This window comes from Balaenoptera acutorostrata, chromosome 7 (genome assembly GCF_949987535.1).
Source record: "Balaenoptera acutorostrata chromosome 7, mBalAcu1.1, whole genome shotgun sequence".
Lineage (NCBI taxonomy): Eukaryota > Metazoa > Chordata > Mammalia > Artiodactyla > Balaenopteridae > Balaenoptera > Balaenoptera acutorostrata.
The window spans coordinates 56,380,311-56,406,135 of record NC_080070.1 but is presented as its reverse complement, the minus strand read 5'-3'; the positions used below and the strand labels follow the sequence as shown (position 1 = coordinate 56,406,135).

At 38.7% G+C, this 25,825-nt stretch overlaps 1 protein-coding gene across 4 annotated transcripts in view; it reads right to left on the bottom strand.

The window, feature by feature from the left end:
* The window catches only part of CDK14 (cyclin dependent kinase 14), a 575,870-nt gene that overhangs the window by 351,656 nt on the left and 198,389 nt on the right, over window positions 1-25,825 (bottom strand). For all 4 annotated transcript variants that reach the window (XM_057550063.1, XM_007195799.3, XM_057550065.1 and 1 more), the window contains one exon: window positions 22,649-22,728. In XM_057550063.1, coding sequence (XP_057406046.1) covers window positions 22,649-22,728 — 80 coding nt within the window. The remainder of the gene's footprint in view (window positions 1-22,648; window positions 22,729-25,825) is intronic.

Genomic DNA, 25,825 nt, shown 5'->3' with positions numbered 1-25,825 from the left:
GTGCCAGGAACTATTCTAGGTGCTGGGGTTATAGTAATGAACTTGTAACAATAAATGAACAAATAGACAGGACAATGCCAACTGCTGGTGAGGACTATGAATAAAAATTAATCAGTAAGAGGCCATAGTGATGGGGACTAGGGCACAGTGCTGGGGTGTGGGGGGCAGTGAGGAGGGATAGGGAGGGAGTTTAAATCAGAAAGGGTGATCAGATGGTCAGATGTACTCCCTGAATACGTCTCTGAGGAGGTAATTTTTGATGTGAGGGACATGTTAACATAACAGAGTAGAGAGTCACAGGGAGAGGCACAGTTAAGTTCAAAGGTCCTGAGGGAGAATGTCAGGTCAAGGAATAACAAGGAGGCCAGTCTGGCTAAGGACACTTATCGGACACGAGGCTGGAGAGAAGCCAGGATCTAGGACATATAGGTAAAGAATCTGGATTTCAGTCGATTACGATTAAAGCCATACGAGGGCTGATAGTGGTACCTATCTGATTTATGTTTTAAGATCAAGCCAACTGCTGCGTGGAAGATAGACTATGGACAGGAGTGGGGGTAACTGTGGAAGCAAAAACAAACAAATAAACAAGAAAAAAAAACACTAAGAGGCTATTTAACAATAGAGCTCAAGCTAGATATAACGACAGCTGAGGCGGTGGTGAGAAGCTCTTAGATTCCAGATCTGATCTGCAAGTGGAGCCAATAGAATTTATCAATGGACTAGATGTAGGAGGTGAGAGAAAGAGGCAAGTCAGTCCTAATAACCTCATCTCAAAATTGTCCTTCACAATGAATCTTTTGTGAAAAGCCTTTAGTTGTATTTGAAACTCACCCTGCCACTTTTATTTTTTTATTTTTATTTTTTATAAATTTATTTATTTGTTCGTTTATTTATTTTTGGCTGAGTTGGGTCTTTATTGCTGCGTGCGGGCTTTCTCTAGTTGCGGCAAACAGGGGCTACTCTTCGTTGCGGTGCGCAGGCTTCTCACTGCGGTGGCTTCTCTTGTTGCTGAGCACGGGCTCTAGGGCATGTGGGCTTCAGTAGCTGTGGCACGCGGGTTCAGTAGTTGTGGCTTGCGGGCTCTAGAGTGCAGGCTCAGTAGTTGTGGCACATGGGCTTAGTTGCTCTGCGGCATGTGGGACCTTGGGCTCGAACCCGTGTCCCCTGCATTGGCAGGTGGATTCTTAACCACTGCATTACCAGAGAAGCCCCCTGCCACTTTTAGAACAATACATTTACATATAATATAAATGTCACACAAGACCTCAAATATCTGAACTCTAAAAGGATACTACTTCTTTACCTTTCCTTATTATGATTCATGGTCACTGTTTTGTCAGTGAGTCATTCAATAAGCAGATAAGTATCTCAGTCAGACATAGCTGGAAACTCAGCATAGCTGTCATGAGCCAGATTCTAGTGTTGTGGCTTGAGACAGACAGGTATGAGAGATACAGAGAATTCAGTAGTAGTAGATCAAAATAGCTTTAAGAGTTCTGACCTAACCAGACAAGAAAAGTACGAAAAGAATATAAAATTCCACAAGAAGTAGAAGAGATTAGCTGAAAGAAGTTAAGTGCCTCTGATTTGTAGGACTGCAGATTCAAACGAGGTAAAAGAATTATTTAAGAAAAGAGACCTGGAATCCTCCAGGTGTGATACTGACCATACAAAATGGTGCAGCATGTCCTCCAGTGGCTGGGGAAGAATACCCGTGACATCCATGCCCTCCACCACGTCTCAGACCTCTGGCTGGTAAATTACCTAAGTCGCTTTATATAATGAACCTGCTCTTCCTGGGATGACAACTCTAAATCACTCTGGGTGAGAAGAACTCCGAGAATGTTTAGTTTTAAATAGAGACACAGGACTTCCCCAGTGGCTCAGTGGTTAAGAATCTGCCTGCCAATGCAGGGGACACGGGTTCAAGCCCTGGTCCGGGAAGATCCCACATGCCGTGGAGCAACTAAGCCCGTGCACCACAACTACTGAGCCTGCGCTCTAGAGCCCGCGAGCCACAACTACTGAAGCCCACGCACCTAGAGCCCGTGCTCCGCAACGAGAGAAACCACTGCGGTGAGAAGCCTGCACACCGCAATGAAGAGTAGCCCCTGCTCGCTGCAACTAGAGAAAGCCCTCACGCAGCAAGGAAGACCCAATGCAGCCAAAAATAAATAAACAAATTAATTTAAAAAATAAATAAATACAGACACAATGATCAAATTGAACCCATAGTATTAAAATCTCTGATGTTAAGTTTAGGAATCATTGTGTAATCATCTGGACAAAGTTCAATATTTAGTTGATAAAATGTTTATTATGTATATTGACAGACTATACTCGTAACTTCAAATGAATTTATTTTAAATTTGTGATTTTAAACTGAAAGGTGTAAGAGAATTTTACTAGGTTCTCCTTAGTATTGGAATTCTTAGATGAACTTTATAAATTTTGTATTATGGGGTTTACAAGAATAGTTTAAGTACTTCGAGAAGTTCTGGTTATTAGATCAAGGCACTCGAATGCTTAAAAAGAACAAAATACATTAAATTTATAAATGCAGTTTAAAAGTGTTTATGGGAATTTAATTAACTAGGTCTGTAATTGGGACTGATTAAGGCTGTTTATTAGTACTCCTCTCGATTGTTTTGAACTGTAACCAAGCAGGAAAACATGCTTCCAGCTTCTCCCCGAAGTCCGCTTACCCACTGGCAGCAGAAAGGCTGGAGTTTGCAAACTTTGCTGGACTCATACTTTAAAGTGAACAATCTTCTCCCCTCCCAGCCTCCCACTCCCATAAGAATGGTATGTTTATCTTGACTTTCATCTATATACTCAGTGTCTACTCGTTCTCTAGGTAAAAAGAATTTAAGTATCCAAAGGAGTTGAAAACTTATGTCTGCACAAAATCCTGCACAAGAATGTTTACAGCAACTTTATTCATAGTTGCCAAAAGTTGGAAGCAACTAAGATGTCCTTCAGTAGGTGAATGGTTAACTATATGTTATATCCATACAATGGAATATTATTTAGTGCTAAAAAGAAATGAGCAATCAAGCCCTGAAAAGGCATAGAGGAAATTTAAATGCATATTAGTAAATGAAGGAAGCCAATCTGAAAAGGCTACATACACTATGGTTCCAACTATATGACATTCTGGAAAAGGCAAAACTATAGGGACGGTAGAAGATCAGTTACTGCCAAGGGTTGGATGGGAATGAAGGTAGTGAGGGGATTAACAGAGCACAGGGGATTTTTAAGGCAGTGAAACCATTCTGTAGAAGACTGTAATCATGGATACATGTTATTATGCATTTGTCAAAACACATAAACCTGTACAACACAGAGTAAAGTCTAATGTAAGCTATGGACTTTAGTTAATAATGTTCATTTATCAATTGTAACAAATTTCGTGCCACGGGAGAAGGGTGTATGGGAACTCTCTGTATTTTATGCTCAATTTTTCTGTAGGCTTAAAACTATTCTAAAAAAGCAAAGTATATTAATTAAAAAAACACACATGCATAAATAACTGAGTATTCAAGTTTAGAGAAAAAGAAAATTTAAAAACAATAAAAAATTTTAAAATTAAGCCTTTCTTTCTTTTCTTTCTTTCTCTTTCTTTCCTTCTTTCTTTCTTTCTCTCTCTCTCTCCTTCCTTCCTTCCTCCCTCCCTCCCTTCTTTCTTTCTTTCTTTCTTTGACCTTCTCCAATTTTGCCTTCCGACTTCTCCACAGAGATGGTCAGCAGTGCCAGGGATACTGAGCTCATAAAAAAAGAAATGAAGAAATCAGTGCTTCATTTAAGAATTTAATCAAATAAGTGGACAATGGCATACAAAGCTTTTTGGTTGCTAAATTATAGCATTTAAGAGCTTCCCCCTAAGTTACTAGAACTTGAACTCAGACATTTACATACAGTTCACTCCAACAGCTGGAATTAATTGGCATCCTTGCTCAATTTCTCTGAAAGGAATTCTCCTAAGATAGCTATAATTGCAAAAGCAGTTTCTTGAAATTTCTATCCAGATGACTAATCAGGTCTTTAATTTAAAAAATAAAACTGCTAAGAGTTTTGACTAACAGAAACATAACTACCACACTCTGTGTGATCATTCTGATGTTAATTTACCCTTAAGGAGTCCTTTCCAAAACATGAGTAATAAAATTTTTAAACAATGATAAATAAATTTATGATATAGAAATTTAGTCAAACAGAAGTAGTCCTATTAGCAAAAAAATTCATTAAAAATAATTCATACTTATTTCCCAAGTCCCTAATATTAAAGTTCAGCCTATGTGAAAAATTGTTAGTAAGAACTATATTTGCTATACTTTGAGTATCAAGCTTTTTAAAAAAAAAGTCATCCAAAAAATTTTGATCTAAAAATAACCACTTCTAAGTTATCAGCTTTATACACATCTCCACTACTTATACCACAGCAAGAAAGGCAAGGGCAACCAAAACAATAAGTATGAAATAAATGTTTGCTAGCTCTGAAAAATTCCCTCTAAGAGTACTTGAATTTAATTTTTAGAAATAATTATATGGTTTTAGTGGTTTTCATAAGGCATTTTACTTAAAAGAGATGATTTTCAAATGACTAAAATGTTACCATTATTTCTCATTTATACAAAAGTTTTCCTGGAGGGCCCTAGGGACCCGTTACAAATCTCAATGGCTAAATTGGAGGCATCCTCCATTAAATTAGCAAGCTCCGGCCCAAATCAGATGCTCACTTACATATAAACACAACTGCAGACTCATAGATGGCTACATTTCAGCCTGTGACTTGTAGTACAAAGTACAGAAGTAGCCTCTACCTCCTGGCTACACTGTGAAACTCACACTTAACAGCTAAGTACATAAACTTTAGTTGTGTACATAATCCTATTCTTTAAGAATAGGCCTTAAGTGATTCAGATATTAATTTCGCCATGAATTGTGAACTGAAACCAAAATTTCAACAGCACAGGCTATACAACCAAAGGTAACCTTTCATGATTTCCTGAGGAGAATATAATTGCTTGTTTGAGCCAAGAAGGGCATAAACTGCAAATCTACCAAAACAACTTAATCAGCAAATATTTGAAATACTGCCAGCAAAGGGCAGTTCAACCCTTGTGGCCATTTGATGCAAAGCTATTACTGTCTATTTTTATTACTATTTTAAATTATTATTATTATTATTATTGGTATTATATCATCATCACCATATTATTATTATTATCATCACCATGTGTATTTACTTTACACTGTTAACAAAAATAACTTCTTTTGTAGCACTTGACAATTCATAAACCCAAAAGATGGTTACAGTAGTCCCATAGGGCAAAACGGAAAAGTACAGTATTTCTTAACCCTTTTTAAAGATACTTTAAAGAAACTGATGCCCTGCTTTGCTGAGTAACTTGTCCAGGACTACAGGAAAGCTAACCAGTGGCAAGGGCTTGAAACCAGTTCTTCTCACTCCACATCCACATCCTTTCCACAAAACCATGCTACCTTTTATTAGCTACTGTTCCACTGGGATTTAAAAGAGCAGAGGTAGAATTACTGAGAAGGTAGCTCCCCTGAGAGCCGTTGTTTCCAGAACAATTGTGGTACTATCCTCTACAAGTACGTGTTCACTCTTAGGATGATGCAGACAGCTGCAAGGGTTTTGGACCCCTGTCCCACTCCCTCACTAACCGTGTGGCTCTGGGCAGGCTGCATCCCTTTTCCTGAAGCTTTGTTTTTTTCACCTATAAAACGGAGGTTATGACAGCAGCTATACCTCACAGGGTAGTTGTGTGGATTCGATAACATATAAAGCAGGTAGTCAAGTGCCCAGCTCAGAGTCCGTGCGGAATTCCTAAAAGGGGAAGAGAATCACAGGGAAGGAACTCCAGGCTGCGCTGGCCCCAGTACGGTGTGAGAGGCTGAACCGGGACAAGAGGATAAGGAAACTGCTATTAATTCATATTGTACTAAAGCTCATCCACTAAGGGGCCACACAAACCCTGTGACTCTGAAACTCTGAAACTTTCTTTCAGAAAATTTCATCCCTTGAGCTCAAATACAATCTTTCCAGGAAACTCCTTCCATCTCGTCACTCTCAGTATTAATTTTTTTGGCTGTGCCACCTACAAAAATAATCAAGGAATAAAACAGCCACTCTCTGATCCTCTACGATGGGGCTAGCATTCTGCTGGATTCTGCCAAGAATACTAAAGAAATGAACTACTACGTGCCACCTTCCAAAATAATACAGCACTGAAGACAAGAACAGTTCACACCAAGCTACTGAAGAAATGTGATAAAATATACAATGAAGTATAGAATTGTACAGTACTAACTATAAGCAGGACTAACAGATTGGGTATGAAAGAAGAGAAGACTTGGAGGAAGGGACATGGCACGTGGGGGGACAACAGAAGCCAAGGCCTGAAGGCCTGAGTGAGGGTGACAGTGGGCAGTGGAGGTTGGGGGCAGGGATCTCAAGGAGGCTACAGAGCAGACTTTGCACCGAGGATAATCCTTACTGCACTGGAGGGCAGGCAGGGGATGGTGAGAAACCGAGTTCAGTAACAGGTACGGTAGCGCCAGATAATGGAGGGCCCCTCATAGTCAGGCAGAGACACTGACCCTGATGAAGCAGACAGGAGGGAAGCACTTCAGGTTCCTACACAGGGAAGGGCAACGTTGAATGTGGTTGGAGTGAATCCCGTGGGGCTCGCTCACAGCCCTCCTTATTGCCATCATACCCATCTCTCAGCTACTGCCCCACTGCTGTGTACTTCAGTGGGAAGAGCCCATGGCTGCAGGAACTGCCTCCCCCAGCTCATGCCTCCTCTCAGGGGGTGACTTGCTCAGAGCCAGGCACTTGGGGAGGCAGAAAGGAAGAGAATAACACATGGTTACAGGGAAAAGGAGAGCCATACAGGAGAGGAAATTAGAGACTGTGAAATGAGTCACATCAGGCACCTCTTGGTAGAGCTGAGGGTGTTGAAGGGTCTGGCCCTTTGCCTCCACTTGTGAGAGCTCTGAAGGCCCATCCCAGCTCTGAAGCACTCTATAGGATCAGTTACAAATTCATTGCAAGTGAACTTCTCTCTGTTCAACCTGCCTTCCTTACTTCCTTGCAGGTGAAAGTACCTGCACTTCTCATTAACCTGCATGCAACCCTGACACTGAGCCTGTTTCCAGGGAACCTGAAAGACTATGCTTAAAGAGGATGAATCCAGCAGCAGAATGTAGAAGAAATTGAAAGGCTGGACCCATGAATCAGAGGAGCCCAGAAAGAAAGTTATTTCAAGACCTTCACTACTTTATATCTGGATAGGAAAACAGTAAGGAAGATGGAAAAGAAGAGGATGAAGGTGGAAGTCATTTTGATGAAACTCTGCAAACATGGAGACCGATTACATAAGAGGAGAGAGAGAAGTCTACCGTAACATGACCCCAGCACTGATAAACGAATTCCTCTCAGTCAATGAAAATAATGTTATCCCTGAACACAATGAGATAATTGGTCCTGGGGCATCCAAAACACTCTGGTTGAGTTGGGTTGAGTTGGAGAGAGTAGCAGCACATTCAATGAGTTATACTAAGTTGCCTGAATTTGGGGGCATGAATAGTCAAGGCTAGAGATGTGGTTTGGGAAATCGGCACAGAGAAGTGACAGCTGGTACCATAAGAGTCATGAACTCTCGTGAGGTAGTGAGGAGAGTCAAAACCATGGATTTCAGGATGCCCTCAGGAAGCAGAAAGATAAGGCCTCTGCAGAGAAGAAAGGGGTCTTCAAGATGCCAGATTTAGCAGATAAAAATACAACAGAATGCCCAGTGAAATGCAAGGGACATACAATTCTTCAGTGACAGCAGCAAACAGTGTCAAATAACAAAATAGTGTTAAAGGTGACCAAGAATTTGAAAAGGTCATGAGTTTTTGCTAAGTGGAATTCACTCGTAACCTTTAAGGGAAAACATTCTAGCTTTTATTTGAAAAATCCTATAAAAGATTTGATTCCTATGTTTGAACAACCGTGTGTGCCTTCTTAACATTTTGATTTCTGGTTAAATTATTCTTTTACCAAAATTGCTTCCAAGGGGGGAATTTCACTGCTTCTCAAGAGAAAGGACAAATGTTCAGCATTAGAAATCCTCCTCTTCCAACTGAGAGAAGGTTAACATTCCTCAAAAATCTGGCAGCTCTCAAAAGGCTGGTTTTCTACATTAATATATGCATTTTAAATGCATAAAACCTTTTAAAAACATCTTCTCTCTCTTCTCTAAAGACTACAAGTTGCTTAGAGTGATTCCATGAACTCAGGGGGCCCACAGCAATTAAAAGGAAGACAGTTCCCTACATGTTTATGTCTATGTCTTTTTTTAAAAAAAATCACACTCACCAGGGAAATGAAAAACATGAATTGCACTTATTAAACAACATGAGTTACCTAAAATAAGCTTTAATTCGGAGGGATGTTTCGATGTGTATTTTCATGTGCACGTATACAGAAAGGGTTGTAGTCTGGAAATATTAGCATTGAAGAAAGCTTCCTAGATATCCTCTGGGCCACATATGCATAACAAATCATTTCAGTTACTTACTTGCAAGCAAAGAAAAATAAACATTCTTCATAAGAAAAGTCTATAGGTTTGAAAATCTCAGCTCTTGACTGTCATCTCAAATTTGCTTTTGCATTACACTCCATCTCTGAAATACAAAAGGCCATGTACTGCCCTCCAATGACGCATAAAGCTTCCACTAACAACTCCATGCAGAGACCAAGGCAATATATCACCATACTTAAGGATTTGCCTAGATGCTTTATGAAGCCCAAAAGCAATACACGGGTTTATCAAATCATTGAAATAATATACCCATATATTTCTCTGGTCATATTTTTGCTCCAAGTACAGCAATATGTATAATAACACAACAACAAATAAAGAATTTGGGTAACAAATTATATGTATACACACACACACACACACACACAAAACTGTCCATTTGTTCTTTGTGGGTTTTAAGATTTTTCTTTACTCAGAACATTATAGATTGAAGAAGGTTTTACTTAAAGAAGGCAGGAACTTCCAGTTAAACACCGCAGATTTAACACCAGTAATTTTTCTATCTCACACATAAAATTCAAAGTTGACAAAATATTCCTAACAAACCAAGTTTACTATCATTCGTTTGCTCAGAATATTTTTATGACTTTATTTTTAATGGTTTAGGTAAATCTGAAATTATGATAGCACAGGCTTGTCAGCCAAGTATTTTCAACAATCTACTACTGAGGTAAAAATCTTCTGGAAACATAAGAAGTATCTGAAAGTATAGTTTTTCAAGCTGTAGCTAAGCTACCAGCGCTCTCTAATTCTGAAAACTTTCAAGCCTGCATTTGAAAACAAAATTGTATCATAAGCAGCTGTGTTTTCATGTTTTTCCATTTTCAGTTTGATTTAGCTCCCCCGATAGAGCAACATTTAAAAAATATTTTCTTTTGCACTAATTATTCCACGATGGGCAGTATCAATAAGTTCTGCAATATTAATCACCTTAAAATTAGCAGGATGTCTAGTATTTGGTTAATCTATGTTCCAACAGTTAATTGGTTATGGGTGAATCCTGCCAGGCAAGTTTCGATTGTTTTCTAACACATTCATGATTCTGCTAGAGAGGGCTGCATGTGTTAGGCTAAAAAAGGAAATTTGGAGCATGAATTGGGGTACTGATCTATGGCTCTGGGCCAGTCAAGTACAAATCAATTAAGGGTTAAGTCTTAATCTCTCTGATCCTGCCTCTAGGAAGTGGTACATCCTCGTGTTAAGAGCTGCGCTGTAGGGTCAGATGCACATGCATTCAAATCCATCTGGTTATCAACTCTGTGGGTTTACAATCTGCTGGTTAGAATGGGTCGGTGGTGGAAGTTACTGGTTCCCTATAACACCATCAACCATCTGTAATATTCCAAATGTATTAATATAACAGGGGCAGAGGGAAAGAACTACTCCAGATGCACATCAACCCTGGTAGTCCCAGGCAAAGTAGAAATGTTTAACTGTTTCCCACAGGCTTACAATTATTTTAATACATTTAAAGGCACTTAGAAAGTCATTTAATAGACAACTGTTTATTAAATGCCTATTACACATTTAGAATTTCTAAAATACAACCCAGGTCATCTTAAATAAACAAACCCAACAATCTGCTGCTCATCACGGAAACTGCCTCAAATCTCCGGGGAAAAAAAAAACGCCCCTCCAGAAAAATTAATCCTGGTCTTCAACAAGAAAATTTTACAATCGTAAGTACTTCTGTGAAACCAAGTTGTCATCATTAAAACTGACCCCTGCTTCTGGTTCCTGCCCATACTAGCCCTAAACTTCAGGACAGAAGGAAGAAGTATCAGCTCACAGACAACAGAACCACTGCCAATTTCTTGCTTATTATTTCCTTTAATTCTTTTTCTTGGGCCCTGTTCAAATTGTTACCACTTTTAAAAAGTGCTATTATCAATTCAATTCTTGTGAGTATACTCAGGGACTTGACTGAGATGGCATGTATCCAAAAATACAAATGTCCTACACTAAAATTTCCTTTAACTTTCTACTTCTAAACTTTTCCCACAATAAACTATATGGTACATTTTCTCCACATATGGTATTAATCTGCTTTTTAAAAAATTAAAATAGAAATTATTTGACGGGTCTTCTGAAGAGTTCTACCACATTCCAAAATGTCAGAAGAAAATGAGAAATAGAGAAAAACCGAAATGATGTATCTTTTTGGCACTTCCCACTGAGATCAGTTATAATCTGTGGTGAGGGCTGCATTTTCAAGATGTGATTCACTGCCAGATCTCTGACCATCTTCTCTACAATAATGATTCAACATGACTTTCACTCCAAGCCTAGCTCTCCTGATCTTGGTAGTTCAAACTACCTACTGAACTCTCTAGAACTCAGTTTGTTCTTTTGTAAAATGAAGGAACCAGATGACATGGTCACTAAAATTCTTCTCAGCTCTAAAATCCTATGGTTTGGTGATTTCTAACTGGTATAAATGGCTATCACATCAAGTTCAGCATATGTAACGTCTATTCAATCCCTCTGACCATAAAACTGCTTCCACCTCTGGCTTCCTGTTTCTATAAATGGTTCTGTCAACCTCAAACTCACTCTAAGACACTCAAATTGTTCTTAGCTCCTTATTAATCCCCCTCAACTGGACACATTCTTCCTTTTCAGTGTCTTGTTCTAGCTCCCCTTTCTCAGGCTTCATGGCATTCTCTTGCAGATCCCTGGGTCTCTTGGTTTATTCCTCACCAATCATCCCAGATGCCCCAGCCACATTAATGATTCAGGGTCAACAATGAAACACATAGTAACAAATACCAGAGTAACAACAACAACAACAAAAAGTTAAGAAAAAAAAAAAACCCAGAAGTTTCCAGAACAATACCCAAATTATCTTTTTAGTAGACTATCAAAGAACACAGGAACAGCTAGACTTTTCATAAGAAAACATTTAGGAACAACCTACACACCCCACTGTCAAGAGATTTACTTCCTCAATGGCTGTCAAACTGGTGATGGGGTGATGAGGTAGAGGGGAAGAAGTGATATTTATCTTAGTCAGCTACCTTAGGGGGCATGCCTTTCTCTGTTCATTTCTCCTTACATGAATCCTACCTATCTACTATGGTCTAAATGTTTGTACCTCCTCCACCCCTGACAAATTCATATTTTGTAGGCCTAATCCCCAAAGCGGATAGTACTAGTAGGTGGGGCCTTCGGGAGGTAGTTAGGTCATGAGGGTGTTGCCCTCATGAATGGGATTAACGTTCTTTAATTTTTTTTTTAATTTTTTTTTTTATTTTTTGGCTGTGCCACACGGCACGTGGGATCTTAGTTCACCAAAGATCAAACCCGTGCCCCCAGCAGTGGAAGCCTAGAATCCTAACCACTGGACCGCCAGGGAATTGGGATTAATGTTCTTTAAAAAGAACTCCCACAGAGCTCTCTAGCCAATTCCACCACATGCGGATACAGTGAGAAGTCTCGACCTGGAAGAGAGCCTTCACCCAACCATCCTGCCACCCTGATCTGGGACTTCCAGCCTCCAGAAATGTAAGCAATAAATTTCTGCTGTTTATTAGCTACGCAGTCTCTGTATTTTGTTATAGCAGCCCAAACCAACTAAGACACTATAATTTAAGCTCAGCCCAAATCTCTTCCATGTCCACACCAGAGCTCTTTCTTTTTAATCCAGAAACCACTATGGTCCTTTTCATTACTGTTTAAATTCCATTAAAACACTAACTGGACTCTTGGTTAGTTCCATTTTGGTGGCAGCAGAGAAAGAGCTGGGACATGATTAGTCAATGCTGGCTTCATACCACAACCCTCAGAATACAAAGGCCCCAGAGGTTATCAATAGTTTACAACTGAACACAACTGAGCACATCATAAAGTATAATGCAGAAAGTGCTAAGAGATAAGTTTAGATAAGTTTATAAAGGAGAAAACAACAACAACAAAAGCAGAGCAAGCAAAAAGAGCACAAAAGGAAAAAGATTATTTCTGTGAAAGTCAAAAAAGTTTCAGGGAAAAGACAGGACTTAAATAAGGTCTTAAAAGATGGTCAAAGCAGAGTTGGGGAGGGATTGGGAGGACTCAGGCTTGAAAAGGGTAAGGGACATTCCTTCCTCCAATATATAGCTGCTCTGGCTGCTTCTCCACTACGGAGTCATAAAAGTTCAACCTGTCGATCACCATTTACAATCAGCTTCTTGGCTGCATAAATTATACAATGATTTTTTTGCTTCTATTGGGTTATTTTATCTCACTGAACAAATAGTGTGTTGTGATTAAAGCTATTTGTCAAAAACTGACAGCAATGACATATGGCTTCAAAGGTTCTTTAGCACAACTTTATAGGCTGTCTCTTTCCTTCTTCCATGTGCTTAGGGCAGGTCAGTTCAGCACACAGAGACTGCGCCTACTCCTCACCCTCTGCCTTCCTGGAATAATGAAACATCCAACATCACTGATGTCAACATTGTTAACTAGAAGACAATTTCTGGCACGTGAGTAGGAGTAATTTTTTTTTAAGTTCTGATGTAGAAGTGGCCCATGTTTCTTGTAATGACAGGAGAGGCTGGGTAACACCAATAGGAGACCCTCAAAATCTTCCCTGTGACTGTCTGAACAACATCACTCAGGCACCACCTCTTCCATCGTTAATTTAAAGGCTCTTTGACTTATCAACAGTTTCCCTCTCACTCTTTCCCCTCTATAGACATTTATAATTAGATCCTATAATTCAACTGATAGCATGTTTATCTTTCTCCACTAATCAATGTTAAGACCTTTGAGAATAGGAGGTATCAGTTTTTATATTCAACAAAATAAGTTTTATTTCTGATAGTAAGAATAACAGAGTTTAGAGAAGTTGGGATAAAGAGGAATAAAGATTTTCTAGATTTAACAATTTAATAATTAACTTATTAATTAATAATTAAAGATTTAATCATCACTAGTGTTACATTAATTTTCTTCTATTTTTTAGCTAAGTGTATAAATATACATTTCAATAGAATTAGGAAAACATTTATTTGAGGTATAATATAAACCATAAAAGATACCCACTGTAAATATAGAATAAAACGACTTTTAGTAAATCTGTAGGGCTCTGCAGCCATTACCATATCTCAGATTTGTCCAACCATAAACGAAATCCAATAGTGGGACAATTTCGTTTCACCAGACAGTGGTGACAGTTTGCAGTCAGTCCCCTCTTCCAAACCCAGCCCCAGGCAAGCAACCACTGATCTGCTGTCTTTACAGATTTGCCTTTTCTGGGGGGAGTTTTATTTATATACAACCAGGCTTATATAACTGAGCATAAATGTTTTCAAGGTTCAAACGTGGTTTTTTTTTTTTTTTAAATATTTATTTATTTATTTATTTTTATTTTTGGCTGCATCAGGTCTTAGTTGCGGCATGAGGGCTCTTCGTTGCGGTGCGTGGACTTCTCTCTAGTTGTGGCGTGGGCTCCAGAGTGTGCAGGCTCAGTAGTTGCGGCGCACGGGCTTAGTTGCCTCGCAGTATGTGGGATCTTAGTTTCCTGACCAGGGATGGAACCTGTGTCGCCTGCATTGGAAGGTGAAGTTTTAACCACTGAAGTTTTGACCACCAGGGAAGTCCCTCAAGGTTCAAACATGTTGAAGCATATTATCAGTAGGTAGCTCCTTTTTATTGCTATATGAATGTTTGACATTTTGTGTATCAATTCAACAGTTGATGGACATTTAGGTTGTTTCTTGATTTCGCCTGTTCTGCATAGTAACACTAGAAACATTCATGTACGTGTCTTTGTATGGAAGTGTTTTCCTTTCTCCTGGATAGATTTCCGGGAGTGAAAATGCTGGGTCATATGGTAATTTAATATTCCACTTTTTTTATTTATTTATTTATTTATTTATTTAGGCTGTGTTGAGTCTTCGTTTCTGTGCGAGGGCTTTCTCTAGTTGCGTCAAGCGGGGGCCACTCTTCATGGGCCACTCTTCATCGCGGTGCGCGGGCCTCTCTCACTATCGCGGCCTCTCTTGTTGGGAGCACAGGCTCCAGACGCGCAGGCTCAGTAGCTGTGGCTCGCGGGCCTAGTTGCTCCGCGGCATGTGGGATCTTCCCAGACCAGGGCTCGAACCCGTGTCCCCTGCATTGGCAGGCAGATTCTTAACCACTGCGCCACCAGGGAAGCCCTAATATTCCACTTTTAAACAAGCTGTCAAGGGCTTCTCTGGTGGCGCACTGGTTAAGAATCCGCCTGCCAGTGCAGGGGACATGGGTTCGAACCCTGGTCTGGGAAGATCCCACATGCTGTGGAGCAAGTAAGCCCGTGCGCCACAACTACTGAGCCTGCACTCTAGAGCCTGCGAGCCACAACTACTGAAGCCCGTGCACCTAGAGCCAGTGTTCTGCAACAAGAGAAGCCACCACAATGAGAAGTCCGCTTGCCGCAACTAGAGAAAGCCCGCTCGCAGCAATGAAGACCCAATGCAGCCAAAAATAAAATAAATTTATTTTAAAAATAAATAAAAAATTAAAAAGCTGTCAACATGTTTTCCAAAGTGAGTATACCACTTGATATTCCCACTAGCAATGTATGAGGGTTCCAGTTACTCCACATTTTTGCAATACTTGGTATTATTTGTCTTTTCTATTACAGCCATTGGATTAGGTGTATAGTCACATCACACTGTGGTTTTAATTTTCATTTTCTTTATGACTAACAACTTTCAGCTTCATTTCATGGGCTAATCAGCCACTGGTATATCTTCTTTGGTGAAATATCTATTCAAATCATCCATTTAAAAAATTTGGGGGAGTTTTCTAATTATTGAGTTTTGGACCTCTTTATATATTTTATATATATATATATTTCTTTAAATTAATTAATTAATTTATTTATTTTTGGCTGTGTTGGATCTTCATTTCTGTGTGAGGGCTTTCTCTAGTTGCGGCAAGCGGGGGCCGCTCTTCATCGCGGTGCGCGGGCCTCTCACTGTCGCGGCCTCTCGTTGCAGAGCACAGGCTCCAGACGCGCAGGCTCAGTAGTTGTGGCTCACGGGCCCAGTTGCTCCGTGGCATGTGGGTTCTTCCCAGACCAGGGCTCGAACCCGTGTCCCCTGCATTGGCAGGCGGATTCTCAACCACTGCACCACCAGGGAAGCCCTATTTTATATATTTTGGAGATAACTTTGGAGATATCTTTTATCAGATATATTATTTGGAAATATTTTCTCCCAATTTGTGGCTGATCTGAAAATGTCTTTAGCCTTCATTTTTGAAGGACAGTTCTGTTGGATAGAGAATTTTTGGTTGACAGGTTGTTTTGTCTTGTTTTTGAACATTTTAAATATGTCATTACATTGCTTTCTTGCCTCCACTGGTCTGGATGGGAGATTAGATCTTAAACATATTTTTTTCTCCTGCATGTAATGACTTATTTTACTCCTGTTGCTTTCAAGATTTTCTTTTTGTCTTTGTTTTCCTACAGTTGGACAATGATGGGTCTAGGTATGGGTCTCTATGTTTCTCCTAATTTTGGTTCATTTATCTTCTTGGATAACAGATTAATCATATTTTTCAATAACTTTAGTAAGTTTGGGCAATTATTTCTTCAAATATGTTTTTGCTCCTTTCTCTATCCTCTCTTTCTGGTACTGTCAAATTCCTTTCTAATATACATGACCTATCAATTTTTTTAAATGAATATTAAAAAGTCTCCTTGGGCTTCCCTGGTGGCGCAGTGGTTGAGAATCCGCCTGCCAATGCAGGGGACACGGGTTCGAGCCCTGGTCCGGGAAGATCCCACATGCCGCGGAGCAACTAAGCCCGTGCGCCACAGCTACTGAGCCTGTGCTCTAGAGCCCGCGAGCCACAACTACTGAGCCTGTGTGCCACAACTAGTGAAGCCCCCGTACCTAGAGCCCACGCTCTGCAACAAGAGAAGCCACTGCAATGAGAAGCCCGCGCACCACAAGGAAGAGTAGCCCCTGCTCGCCGCAACTAGAGAAAGCCCGCGTGCAGCAACGAAGACTTGATGCAGCCAAAAATAAAATTAAAAAATAATAGATAAATAATTTTTTTTAAAAAAGTCTCCTTGTTTACTATCATCCTTGAATGTTCTTTCAACATTCAGGAAATTTATCTTAAACTAGAGCTCAAAGGTAAATAACACTAAATCCTGTTGGTGGTAATGACGGTGGTCATGAGTTAATTACTGTTTAAAGTTTGCCATCTTTTGACTATTTCTAAGTCACTAGATAGAACATAGCTTAAGCAGCAAAACAGTATAACAGTTTCTCAAATACTGAGAAGTAACAAAGGTATACCAGTGGATGGTATTTTTATAAAGCAACTGATAGTAGCTATGATAATTACTATCATGACAAGCAGTTGATATGTAGATTATGGATTCCCATCACTTTTTAAAAATTAGCCAAGAAATTTTGAAGGGAGGAAGGTATCACCTTTGAAACAAACTCTTCACTTAAAAGACCCCAGTTAAAACCCTAACTTAGCTGTTTCCTAGTAAACTGTGTAACACAGGATAATTTACTTATCTCTAGGCCTCAATTACCTCATCGGTAATATGGAGATACTAATATCTACATTTAACACAGGATTATTGTGGGAATTAAATGAGGTAGCATCTTTAAAATGTTATTAGCATGACAGGTACCAAAAAAGTCTATAAAGATTTTTAGCCAGTTATAAATGCCTTCAAATTAGAACTAGTTACATAGTTCTTCTAAATGTGTTTTAAATATAAATGTATCAGAGCTTAATTTATATTTCCAATAAAATACTTATGTGTTCAAATATAAGTTGAAAATTGTATTTCCAAATAAAATAAGACAAAATATAATATAAAATTTTTTACAAATTTAAAGCAGACAAGAAATGTTATTTCATTAAAAAAACTTTATCCTTTAAAATTAAAGACATGAAAAAGAAAATACATGATTTTATAGTTTTTAAAGTCACATTATCTGAGAGCTTGCAAATTTTTTGTTGATATCAATTGGCAGACACCCATCAAATTACTCAGACTTACAAAGAATAACAATTTTGGCAATTTACATAAGCTTACTTAGAATCAAAGTCTAGACTCGTAGATTTTTATCTTCCACTTAAAAAATTTTTGTCAATTGTTAAATGCTCTGAAGCAATTCATGTTAATTTTTTCAGTGACAGACAAAGGGTTATTATTAGAAGGTTTAAAAGAAATATTCTAAGCACAATAATGTGCATCACACTACAGCAGGTGTGGATGAGGAATACTGATGATACAATTATAGATCCTTTATCCAGGAAAAGATCCACGCTGGTACTATTATTTTAATCATGAAGATATAAGATCATATAATCCAACCCCTCCATTTCAAAGAGAAAGAAACTAAAAACAAAATATGTTAAGTGACTTGCTCACCATCACATAGCTAGTTGCACAGTCTTCATCAAGACTCAGAATTTTGCTGTATGGTGCTTTCCCAACTTCACCTGTCTGCTTCTTAACAGCTGGAAAGTCTCTATATATAATTTTGATCGTACAGGTTTCTGTGTCAACAGTAATGCAGTATAGTAGAATAAAAAGTAAGGATTTGGAATTTATTCACTCATTCATTCACTTATTCATTCAACACATACTGAATGGCTAGCATGTGTCAGGGTACTAGGTAGAAGACCCAAGATGAACTCCATACCTGCCACATAATTATTTGTGTGACTTTGGACAAAAATTTCTTTAGATCCCAGCTTCATAATTATTAACACGAAGATAGTAACATCAACCTTTCTCACAATGTTGAAAGATTAAATGAGATCATGTACTTGGAAGTGCCAAGTAAGGTCCCCAATTTACGTACAACTGGCCTATTATCTGTATTGCACACCATATGAACAATTGCCACATGAATGTCCAACCTCAAACTTAACATGTTGAGATTGAACTTACTATCTTTCCCTTCCTGTAACTGCTACCTTTCTTGTATCCTAAGACATTTCATCTACTTCCTTTCAAACCTTTCTTGTATCTCCTGACTCTTTATCAGTACCATCAAAAACCATGACGATATCATATAAAGATTTTAAGTTAAAATAGAAAAGCTGGCCTCAGCACAGCTACTTAATTTCTCTAAGCTCCCATCAAAGACAGAACGAGTTTCAAAGCACCTGAACCTGAATTAAGCCATTAAGCACTCTAGCTCTATAAGATAAAATTCAAAGTCCATCTTTGGACATAAATCTAGGTAAGATTAGGGTTGCTTACAAGTGTTTCCACTTTAGGTGGAAATTATGTGTTAACATCTAAATTCCCAGGTAAGGTTAGAAGTGGCAAGCAGCCACTTGAAAACTACTTTACTATGCACAGTGCTTTCCTACTTTGAAATCTTCCTGCTATTGACGTTTTGTGAATGAGGAAATTGACCAAGCAGCAGAAAAAAGGCAAACTCAAATTAAACTGCTTCCTCTCAATTGAACAAGCCTTGCCACTCCCTCATCAATGTAAAAAGTGTAAAACTGAATATATCCCAAGCATCTACCACCCTCATCCTAAATATTTCAAGTTCTACCACTAGATGCACAGAGGAGTTACTCTGCACGGATTTCTAGTATTAGTAATAGCAAAAGAGAGTGAGCAATGGTGCTAGGTTTTGCTTCCACACATAAATAGCAGAAAAATAAGACTTATGAAAGGCAAGAGAGGAATAAATAACCAAAACTGCCCAGAGTTTCTTTTTCTTACTATATGGTCATTTATCTCCATTAAAAATCACTCGGAAGTCAGATTTTATTAGGAAAAACGTAACATATTTTATTCAAAGGAAAATACAATGTCTTGTTGTGATCAGTTCCTTCAGGCCTCAATAATTCTTGTACCATTCATCTCCAGAGCATTCAGAACTCTGAGTTTAAAGACTCCTTGGGAAATCAAAACCATAATGCAGAGGTAGATGGTTCCTGAAGGCAAAAACCAACTCCTGTGTTCTGCAAGTAGGGTTGCTGAGGCCCAACACCATTAGGTGATGTTACAGATTGAATTGTGTCTCCCAAAATGCATATGTTGAAGTCCTAACTCCAGCACCTCAGGATATGATGGTATTTGAAACAGAATTCTTTTCAGAGGTAATTAAGTGAGGTCATTAGAGTGGACCCTAATCCAATATAACTGGTGTCCTTATAAGAAAAGGAAATTTGGACAAAGGCACAGAGAGAAGATGATGTGAAGACACAGGGGAAAGACAGCCATCTATTAGCCAAGAAAGGCTTGAAACAAATCCTTCCTTCATGGCCATCAGAAGGAGGGCCCTGACACCTTGACCTTGGACTTCTAGCCTCCAGAACCATGAGATGCTGTTTGAGCCGCTCAGTCTGTGGTACTGTGTGTGTTATGGCAGCCCTAGCAAACTAGCATGGTGATGAAAAACAAAGTCAGGATCAAAACCCAGCTTTCCAGACTCTAATATGAGGCTTTCCAACTTTGCAACACTGTCTTGCAACTTAGCTCTCTGTTTTCACTCAAAGTTATCTCCCATAAAAATCTTACCACTTGTTCAACTTGTTAAAGACCATGTTAATATATACTGTTTATGCTGGCTTCTTGTGAGCTACACCTCCACATCACAAAAAGACATTTTTGTATAGATGTCTCATGAACTCAAACCCCAATGTGTAAAACCCTAATCAACTACTCCACGAAGTTAGTATGGACCCTGTTTTATAATCTAAGAAAGTCTAGGTCCAAGATTCAAGTCCTTGGACAAGTCATCTAACCTCTCTGAGCCTCCACTCCATATTAATCATACGAATTCTACAAACAATATAAATTCTACACCCCCCAAAAAAGAACCTTCAAAGGGCTAATGTGAAGGTTAAGTTGGATAATAGCCCTTTCAAACTGCAAAGTGTTAAAAGCAATTCTCCATGCAATCAAAAACTATTTCTCTCTCTGGCACCATTGTTTTTACTCATTCAAACTCAAAACCATTGATATTTCCCTCTCAAATTGTCTATAACTAATAATTCACCTAGGTCTGGCATTTCTTTCTCTACAACGTCATTTTTCGTCACTGCTTTCTAATAAATCCTCATGATTTCAAATCTGCACTGCTCTGAATGACTGATTTATCAGCTTCTGGCTTCCTCCTTATCTAATCTATATCACATCCTAATATCAGATTTATCCTCCTAATACACTCAGCTCAGAAGTCTTCAGAGGCTCTCTAACCCACAGAACCAGGTGCCACCTATAGAGCCCTGCATTCTATGACACAACCGCAGCTCAGGGCCAGCTCCTAAGCTTATCTCAAGGTTTACCATGTGCCCAAGGGCCTTGCCTCATACCCAGCCAGGATGAACAGACAGATCATCAAAAACTTTAATATAACCCTACTTGCTTCTTCCCTTGAGCTTCCCACTGATGGACCCGACTGTCAAAACTGGATCCTCTAATATCATTAGGAACTTCCTCTTAACCTTGAATCTGGGAAGGCACCATTAGCAAGGTTAGGCTGGTTAATTCTAGTGCACGCCCCACATGCTAAGAAGCATGCCTGCTGCCCAGTATCATTTTCCTTTTGCTTCTCTCTTGGCCCAGCAACTCTTTGCCCCTCTCCTACTCCTTAACATTCAGGGTCTACCATAATCAAATTCACAGCTCAGTGGGAACCCATTGCTCCCTCTCAGCCAGTGGTTTCCAATCCCATCAGACCAAATACAAGTATTTTATTCCTGGAATAAACCTCACTTGAGAGTGATATATTATCATTTTTATTTATTACTGGATTCAAGAGGAAATGCCAGGTAGGCAGAGGGATATGTGAGAATGGAAACAAAGACAGGGTCTTAGCTAAAGAGAGGCATGTGTAGGTCATCATGTTATTGTTGCTATTTAACTCATGAATAAAATCACATGGGAAAGAGTGCTGATTAGAGAAAAGAAGGCCCCTTCCCTGTCCTAAAACTCCATAGTATTTAGAGAAGGAGACAACACAAGAGAGAGAGAGAAAAGCTACCTACTTGGAAAATCTGGTGTTAGCTAAACAGGAATGATAGAAACCAAACTGAAGTGGTATGAAAAGGAGAATGAAAGGTGAGAAAGTGAAACAGAAAGTAGACTTCTTGGGAGTTCCCTGGAGGCCTAGTGGTTAGAATACCAGGCTTTCACTGCTGTGGCCCAGGTTCAATCCCTGGTCAGGGAAACAAATCAGACCAGTGACAGACTACATTTAGTTCATCAATATCTTAATACTATTGAAGTAAATCTCTGTTATTTATCTTGTTGTGGATCATCAGAAAAGTAACTGTGGTTCCTTCAATGCAAAAATAAACTGAAGTCTTATTTCAAGATTTGTACTTTTAAAAATGTAGTAGAGGTGAAGCTATTAATACTAAAATTTCTGAAAGTGAACTGAAAAGATCCCACTAATAAAAGAAGGTATTTTATTCTCTTGAAGTACAGAAACTATGCAGGAAGTAATAAAGCAAAAGATAGAGCAATTTCATTTCATAAAAATTTAAAATTTATATGTAGCAAATAACTGTTAAAAAGACTTTTTAGAAAAATGACAGAATGGAAGAAAATATTACAACATACATGATGCTGATATATAAAGAGCATCTATAAATCAATAAGAAAAACCAACAGAAAATATATTAAAGAACAGGAACAAAAATCAAGAAAGAAGAAATACAAAAGACTAATAAGATAGCATAATCCCCTCATTTTTAAGAACTTTCCTTAAAAGTCATGAATATAGAGTAACTCTAGATTAATATGTGCGTGGAGCTCTGCAAACAAAATCAGACATGTAAGATTCCTCAGTTAGTGATAGTCTCACCATCAATGCACAGCAGTTTTTTTCTCCACACCTGAGTATATAGCAGGATAGTTTTATTTTATTTAACATGAATTGCTATGATCATAAGAGGTACTGATTTTTAAATTTCAGTTTACACGTTCCAATTAGAAATATAACCATGTAACTTAGAAACGCAGCATATTCAGAGGTGCATAATAGTTAAACAGCTATGGGCATCATGCAAACACAAAAGCAAAGATAACAAGAGAAAATGCCTACCTTCCCTGATAGCTGTGAAAGGTGTACCTTCTTCTTCTTGCAGCCTGATCACCTTCAGGGCTACCAACTTCCCATTTACCCTGGAGAAACAAAACAAAAGATGAGAAGCAAATCCGTGAAAATATGTTCCCGTTATGGTTCTAATTGTCTTCCTTACAATTTATATTTTATGCATTTTTGCATTGAAAAATGTCAGGACTCAATTATGCCACCACAACAAGATTAATTTCAGTAAGGCTGGGAATCCTGTATCATCATCATAAATATTCACACTTTAAATATTCACATTTTAAATATTCTCACTTGCATAGTCCAAGATTTAACTGAAGTTTTCTGTGATTCACTCTATGTTCTTTCCAAAATGAAACTAGTGCTTAACAAAAACACCATGTTCGATCAATTATTCACAGATTAATTAAAACTCAAGTCGTCAAAATAACACTCTCCCTTTGTTTCTCCAATAGCGCCTCTGTTTCTTTTGCCGAAATGTCTTCATCTTCAGTCTTAAGTCATTCAATCCCCAAGGACGGAAACCTGACAATCAATCTTCTTCCTTCTCTCTTCCCTCTTCTTTCTCTGTCTCTCTGTCTCTCTCTCAGCATCACCCATTCCTCCCTTTTTCACTATTTTTTTTTACTAGAGCCTCCTAAAATTACATTAGTCTGATTGTGTTTTATAATGCAGTATATCATCAAAATAAAAGTTAAGAATATTTTACTATTCTTAACTTTTACAAAATTACACAAGACCTATCCAAAGCAGATGTTTCTTTTAGACACATTCTAAATGTGTATCAGCTCTAATTAAAAGTAAGATTACGCTAGGCAGATAAGTTTTTATCCAATCTATTCTGTTAATAAAATAAAGACATGATTATCTATATTGGTCTTCTAGTTGACTGCTCTACTTTCTACCTTGACTAGGCTTACCAACAAACTTCCTTAATTAAAATAAGTAAAAGAAGCACAAAGCATTTAATGAAAAGTAAATCTCCCTGCCACACCCAGTTCCCACCCTCTGAGGTCACCACTTACCTCAGAGAGGTAACTTAGCTTAACATATATACTTAACACACAGACACACACACACACACACACACACAAATGGTAGTATGGCATACAGGGTACAGTGTATATTATTTTTATCACTCGATATATTTTGGTGGCTGCCTCATAAATTCATGGAAAATTGCCTCTTGCTTTTGAAAGACCACAGGGTGTTCCTTTGTATGCGTGTAGTATGCTTAATTTAACGCCAGTCTTCTATTGATAAGCATTTAGCAGGTTCCCAATTTTTGGCCATAAAACAATGATACAATAACTATTCTTGGACATAATTTCATCCATGTAAAAATACATCTGTAAGACAAATTCCTAAAAGTAGAATGTGGATGGACCTAGAATCTGTCATACAGAGTGAAGTAAGTCAGAAAGAGAAAAACAAATACCGTATGCTAACACATATATATGGAATCTAAAAAAAAAAAAAGATCATGAAGAACCTAGGGGCAGGACAGGAATAAAGACGCAGACCTACTAGAGAATGGACTTGAGGATATGGGGAGGGGGAAGGGTAAGCTGGGACGAAGTGAGAGAGTGGCATGGACATATATACACTACCAAACGTAAAATAGATAGCTAGTGGGAAGCAGCCACATAGCACAGGGAGATCAGCTCGGTGCTTTGTGACCCCCTAGAGGGGTGGGATAGGGAGGGTGGGAGGGAGGGAGATGCAAGAGGGAAGAGATATGGGGATATATGTATATGTATAGCTGATTCACTTTGTTATAAAGCAGAAACTAACACACCATTGTAAAGCAATTATACTCCAATAAAGATGTTGAAATTAAAAAAAAAAACAAAGTAGGGTGTGGACAGCCAAAAAAAAAAAAAAAGATAATAATGTGTATTTCTAAACTCTAACTCTGATGATACTGAGAAATTATCCTACATACAGGTTGTACCAATTTATACAACCTATAGAAAATAGGAGCTCCTGTTTCCCCTTTACCAGGATATACTATGTTATCAACCATTGATTTTGCCAATCTGATAGGTGAAAAATGGTTTCTTACTGCAATTTAAATTGCAACCAAAAATCTTTAGAGGCTATGGAATCAGCAAAGGAGAGCTCGTGTGGCCCAGAGAATCCAGTGCCTGAGTCTGAAATAAAGAATTTGAATGTCTCTTTTTAAAGAACTGCATCCAATTGGTCTGTTTTCGATCAAAAAAAAAAAAAAAAAAAAACTGCCACAGGCACAAAGGTCAAGGGAATCCTCACAGCCCAACCATCCTAGTGGCATCCCTCATCAAACTGATTGTTGAACTATATTATTGGTTACAGTAGTCAAAGGACATCCAGTTATAACACTCCACAATGTGCCGTCTCCTCAAGGCTAGGAGTCATGTTTATTTTCCCTTGTGTCTCTCAGCTGGGAGGACAGGCTTGCCGCTTTTCTGCTCTGCAACTCTCCTCTCCTGAGTACATCACCTTGATTTTCTTCTAATCCTGATTATCCTCTAGGTACCCAGGTGCAAGCAAAAAATTAATACTCACATGGGGTTCAACTGGTGAGTGTGCCTTGCGCTGGCCATTTTGCCCTTTATGACTAAGGGAGGCCTCTGGCAGGGCTCAGGGCTGGGATGCAGTCAGTACTCACATCTGCACAGACTTTCTCAGCCCAGCTGAGCTCGTCACTGGCTCCCTGAGGAGGCAGGAACTGATTCCAGGAACTGCTTGGAATTTTGCCTTCATTTATCAATATTCTCCCCTCACCCATAAAAAACACATACAAACTTCTTCCCACAAAGCTTTTCCCTTTCCCTTGAGATCGCTGGCTTGCATATACCATGAACTGAATTCTGGAATACAGGGAATTTGTGATTTTGGAAGGCTATCTGCTTAAAACACACTCTGAGACCATGAAGCTATGAGTCCCCTGCAATACATTGAAAGGAGAAGAGCCTTTAATTGAACCAGCACTCATGCTTTAAATGCAACTAGAGAAGGAACACCTTTAAGCAATCTCATAGGCTAGTGTGCATTATTTTTGTGCCGAAAAAAATTTTGAACATATTTACTATGATAAACTGCATAAAAGAATAAGATCCAGGTTAATGGGATCCTGATTCTGAAGCACAACTCTCCATGATTTAAAACCTCCAACTATCAATTTCT